The following is a 6,121-nucleotide window of genomic DNA, read 5'->3' on the forward strand; positions in this document are numbered from 1 at the left end:
GTCAAAAAATTTCTGTAATCACTTGTCTATGTGGCAACTCAGCAAATATTTGAAAACAAGCCAGCAAGTTCACCTGCCTGATCTTTGCTCTGGACTATATAGTTATTCAAATAATCCATGTTAACACTGTCCAGCAGAACTTTCTGGGTCAATGCGGTCCAAGAGAACTTTCTGTGATGGTAGAAACATCTTATACTGGAGCTGCTCAGAATAGCAGCCACCAGTTCCCTGTGGTTACAGAGGAATTGAAATGTGACAAGTGTGACTGAGGATCTGAAGGGTTTTTTTTTTTGGTTGGTTGGTTTCTTTCTTTCTTTTTTTTTTTTTTTTTTCAGACAGAGTCTTCTTTTGTCACCCTGGGTAGAGTGCCATGGAGTCAAATCTCAATCTCAAACTCCTGGGCTCAGGTGATCCTCTTGCCTCAGCCTCCTGAGTAGCTAACATTACAGGCACCCACAATCATCCCTAGCTATTTTTAGAAACAGGGTCTTGCTCTTTCTCAGGCTGGTCTTGACCTCTGAAACTCAGGTAATCTACCTGCCTTGGCCTCCAAGAGTGCTGGGATTATAGGTATAAGCCATTGCACCTGGCAAGATCTCAAGTTTTAATTTAATTTTAATTTTAATGGTTATATGTGGCTAACGGAAGAGAACAGTTCTATATACTTGAGAAATGTTATGGGTTTTGCTGTATAGATCTTGTATTCTAGGCTAAATTCCTGAATATTTTATGGGCTTTGTTTTGAATGGTATCTGATTTCTATATTTTTCAGTAGGATATCTCTATGCTCGGATAAATGCTACTGATTTCATATCTAGAAGTATTGCTGAAATTTCTTTTTAGTTCTGGAGTTTTTCTGTTGGTCCTATTGGTTTTTGGTTTTCAAGAAAGATAAGCAAATCATCTGTGGAGATTTTTTGGAGGGAACAATCTCATTCTGTTGCCTGGGCTAGAGGGTCATGGCCCCATAGCTCACAGCAACCTCAATTTCCTGTGCTCAAGAGATCCTCCTGCCTCAGCCTCTGGAGTAGCTGGGACTACAGGGGCCCACCACAACACCTGAGTAATTTTTCTATTTTTAGCAGAGATGAGGTCTCACTTTTACTCAGGCTGGTCTCAAACTCCTGAGCTCAGCTGATCCTCCCACCTCAGCCTCCCAGAGTGCTAGGACCTGACCTATCTGCAGATATTTTATTCTTTCCTTTGAGTCCTTACACCAATAACTGTATTTTTCTTTCTTTATAGCATTGGCAAAGATCTCTAATTCTGTGTTAACACGGTAATGCCGATTGATGTCATCATCTTTTCTTTGTTCCTGATATTAAAGAAAATGCATCTAAATTTTCACCTTAAGGATTAACTTTGTTAAGAGAATGTTTGTGACATAATCGTTACCAAGTCAAGGAAATTTCCTTCTGTTCCTAGATTGGTAAGACTTCTGCCTTATAAATAAGATTTGAATCTTTTAAAATTCTTTTTCTGTATTAATTGAGATAGTCACATAATTTCTTCTTCCTAACTATAGTAATGTTTTCAATGACACTGACATCCTAATATTTTGATGTTGAATTGTTCTGACATGACTAAGGTCAATTATCCTTGGTTGTACTATATAATTTTAATACACATGACTAAGGTCAATTCTCCTTGGTTGTACCATATAATTTTAATACACTATTGGATGCTATTATGTAATATTGATTCAGATTTCTTTACACCTACATTAATAAACAGAACAAGACTAGAATTTTCATTTTTTTATTGTCCTGATCTAGCTTTGAAATCGAACTTACCCAAGCCTCATAAAGTAACTCTCATTCTTTCACATACTCTAATGCAACTTAAATAACTTGTATAAGGGAGGAATAAACTGGTCTTAAAATGTCTGAGGAATTTACTTGTAAATCCATTGGGGTCTAAGTTTTCTAAGAGGGGAAGTTTTTATTACCATTTTAATTTCTTTAAAACGTATCAGTCTGTTGAGATTTTCTATTTCTTCTTGGTAGATTTTGGCCTTATATATTTTTTAGGAATGTATCTATTTCATTTTGAGTTTCAAACTTATTAGCGTATATTGCTCATAATATGCTTTTGTTGGCTTTTTAAATCTCTGCAGTGTTTGTAGGAGATTTTTCTGTTTAGAACCAGTGTGTGGCTTCTTGTCCTAGAGACAGTGATTCAGGCACTGCTGATGGGATCTAAGAATGGATTTTTATTTTTTTCAGTAGAATCTACTTTGTGCCAGGCAGGCATAGTCCCTGCCCTCATGGAACTGGCATCTGAGTGGGGGGATGAACAGAGATGTGGGACGGAGATAAAGAAAACCAGAGGGAAAGGTCCTCAGAAGGAGGGTTGGTTGGGAAGTCCCCTCAGCGTGAGGCAGAGGGAGGGGGCTCTGCCCAGCTCAGGCCCAGTGAGGACCCTCCCTTTACCTGTGTCTTGGTTAGTGAGGCAGGGAGTGGTGCAGGTGATGTTGACATGGACGATGGGGTCACGTCAACAGGATTTATCCCCCAGCATGAAGTGGGAGGCAATGGGACACCGGCCACCCCCCTCCAATCTTGGATCCTTTTCCAAGCAGCCTAAGGTTTGCATGACACCTCTCCTTTATAAAGGACATGCCAAGTACCAGAGAGCTGGTTTTTAACCAAAAACCAAAAACCAACAAGATTCCAAAGAAGAGGGAAGACTGATGTCATATCAAGAGGCTTCAAGAAATCCACTTTCCCACCCTTTCTTAGCCCAGGCTGGGGTCAATGACATGTTCACTTATAAATAAAACACAGCAAAACAAAATATGAATAGAAACTGCCACAGCCAAAAGCAGCTTAAGGAGATAAGGTGACTGAATGTACCGTGGGATCCTGGATGGGATCTTGGAACAGAAAAACTAAGGAAATCTAATGTATGGACATTCGTTAATAGTATATTCATGTTCCTTCATTAACTGTAACAAATGTACAGTAATGACAACAATACGTTCATAATAGGGAAACTGGGTAAATTTCTATATTATCTTTGAAATTTTTCTGAAAAATCTAACACCGTTCTAGAAAATAAAGTTTACAAAAAAATAATAATGATAAAACCAGAACAAAACAGAAGGAAGAGCCAGTTCCTGGGCACAGGTTCCCTTCACACAGGTGCAGACACATCTGTGACTTCATCTGACTCAGCACTCTGAAGGTCGGGACCAATACTGAGCCCATTACACAGAAGAGGAACATGAGGCTGAGAGACAAGGAAGGACTTGTCGTCACAGGCCCTCAGCGGGCCGTGGTAGAGCTGGGATTCAATGGCAGCTCTATCTGAGTCCAAGGCTGGTGGGTTTTTTTTGTTTGTTTGTTTTGTTTTGAGACGGAGCCTCAAGCTGTCCCCCTGGGTAGAGTGCCATGGCATCACGCTCACAGCAACCTCCAACTCCTGGGCTCAAGCGAGTCTCCTGCCTCCGCCTCCCAAGTAGCTGGGACCACAGGCACCCGCCACAGCGCCTGGCCATTTTTTGGTTGCAGCCATCATTGTTGTTTGGCGGGCCCGGGCTGGGGATTCGAACCCGCCACCTTAGGTGTATGTGGCTGGCGCCTTAGCCGCTTGAGCCACAGGCGCCGAGCCAAGGCTGGTGTTTTTGAACCCTGCACTGTGTGTATGCTTTACGGGTTGACTCCAGACATCTCTCCCATCTCCAGTTCAAAATCCAGTCCATGGGATGTAATGAGTTAAAATCAATTATTTTCACTTACCCTAAGCCCTGGGGTGGATTCTGTTATTATTTTTTTTAGACCGCCACTGTAATTCCTAAAAGAAACTCCTTCTCTACTATTAATTAAAGCCACTTCCTTGAATGTTTGCTGGGCACTCACTCAGTGCCCTTGAGGACACTCAGCTTCCTTAAAGGGACAACACACCCCTGATCTCAGGCAACTGAAGATGGACCCAAAGGCAAGGATGAAAGAAGTTCTTCGTCTGACCTGACGCCTGGCCCAGTTACATCCCAACAATGTGGAGTGTTTACCTCCGACCTCACTTGGACGCTGTGCTCAGTAGGTGCCTCACCCCCGCTTTACAGATGAAGAAACAGGCTCAGTGGGGGGTTTGTGCCATGCTTGTGTACAGGGGAGCTCAGATTCTAGCCCACAGACGTCTGATTCCAGAGCTCACATTCTTTATGACTTGGCAACACTGTTCCCCCAAGTCCCCTACCCCTTTCTCCTGAGAAACCCCCTTCCCTACCTCCTCCCAGCCCCTACCAGCCTTACCTCGGAGCCAGCGCAGGAGGAAGTAGACATCAGCATTGGGCAAGGTGGGCAGCAGGTCCTGGACATTCTCCTGGAACTAAGGGTGGAAAAAGATGATAGTCAATGGGGCTTTCATGACCCCTGGGGCCACCAATCCCATCTCCAACTCTTCCCACCCTCATTAGCCACCAGCCCTACCCAGGGACCCTGCAAGTAGTAGCAGCTGTGCTGAACCGCTTTGCCATCTGGGAATGGGGCACACTCTAGCCACCATTCCAAGAAGAAAAGCTGGGTCCTTCTCAAAATTTGGGAGTGCCCTGCCCCCAAAGACTCTCATTCCATGAGTTTGAGGTGGGGGCCCAGCATCCCTATTTCTACAAGGATCCCTGGGTTATTCTGATGCAGGCCAGCCTGATTCTGCATCTTAAGGGTCTGATTTTAGAGGCAAGCTATTTAATCTCCCCCTGAGCCTCAGTTTCCTCATCTATGAAATGGGGATAATGATAAACTCCTGCCAATCAAAGAAGTTTGTATATTCAAGCACTTAGTGTCCAGCCTTCTTCTAAGCAGATGCTGGATACACATGGGCACCCATTCAGCGCAGACTGTCGGAAGCCCTGGACAGTGGAGAATTGGAAAAAACCAGAGGCAAATGTCAACTGGGGGGGAGCGATGGAAAGGGAAGCCACAGAGGCCTCATCAGGACATCTGCTGAAGCCAGGGGAAAGGAGGGCAGCCAACCCGCTGAGGAGTGCCTTTTCCCACTGGCAGACATTAAAGAAGTTCCTAAGAGTTGGAGGCTCAGGTCTGAGACAGACAGAACAACTCACAGCCTGGGGACAAAGGGAACTAAAGGCAACGGCTGGGTATGGAAGGGAAGCTGTGAACCAGAATTTGGGATTCCAAATATACATGAGGTGGCTGGACACAGTGGCTCACTCCTGTAATCCCCGCACTTTGGGAGGCTGAGGGAAGAGGATCATTTGAGCCCAGTAGTTCAAATCCAGCCTGAGTAACATAGTAAGACCCAACCTCTAAAAAAATAAAAATAAAAAAAATTAGCCGGGCATGGTGGTGTGTGCCTGTGGTCCCAGCTACCAAAAGGATTGTTGGAGCCAGGATGTTTGAGATTGCAGTGAGCGGTGATGATACCAGTGCACTCTAACCCACACAGCAGAGCAAGACCCTGTGTCAAATAAATAAATAAGTAAATAATTTTAGAAAAAGAATCAGATGTGAGGCCCCTCACCAAACCGTTACCTTTAGCTTTAAAATAAGAGCAGATTCGTGTATTGTCTATATCATTAAAAACACATAATCAGTAAAACATCTCCAGTGTTAACAAGGGCCGTGAGCAAAGGGACCTGCCATGACAATCAGAGCAGGCACCAGAATGGAGGTTCTCATACAAACAGCTGCAGCCTCTGTGTTCTGGAGGAAGTTTTTTATTGGAGGGGGGAGGGATTAGGACCTCTGAGAGGCAATAACTCTGAACCCCTCAGCCCCTCCAGGTCACTGTGGTCCTTCATTTGAACCTCAGGCTGTGGTCTGAGGTAAGAGGGCAAAGGTCGCACCCCTGCTTTGTGCATAGGGAACTAAGGCTAGAGCAGTGGAGAATCTTCCCTGGGGTGAGAGTGAGGAAGAACCCACCCTTGGTGGCTTCACCCCCTTTAGAGTTAAAGAGAAAGCCACTGACTTGGGGAAAGCTCCTCTTATGACTGCATTATATACAGAGGTGGGCACAACTAAGTTCAGGAAGAATCTAGAAGGAGAGGATCCCAGGCATAGTTGTGTAGACCTCAGAGACCCTCACTCACCTCTGTCCCTTCTCTCTACTTTTCTCTTTTCCCCCAATTTAAAAATGATAAGCACTCATTATTTTTAAA

At 44.2% G+C, this 6,121-nt stretch overlaps 1 protein-coding gene across 1 annotated transcript in view; it reads right to left on the reverse strand.

The window, feature by feature from the left end:
- LOC100959333 (SEC14-like protein 4) overlaps positions 1-6,121 on the reverse strand; it is a 16,046-nt gene that overhangs the window by 8,897 nt on the left and 1,028 nt on the right. The window contains 1 exon segment of the mRNA XM_003789971.3: positions 4,257-4,332. Coding sequence (XP_003790019.1) covers positions 4,257-4,332 — 76 coding nt within the window.

This window comes from Otolemur garnettii, unplaced genomic scaffold (assembly GCF_000181295.1).
Source record: "Otolemur garnettii isolate 467f Iridium unplaced genomic scaffold, OtoGar3 scaffold00038, whole genome shotgun sequence".
NCBI classification, from domain to species: domain Eukaryota; kingdom Metazoa; phylum Chordata; class Mammalia; order Primates; family Galagidae; genus Otolemur; species Otolemur garnettii.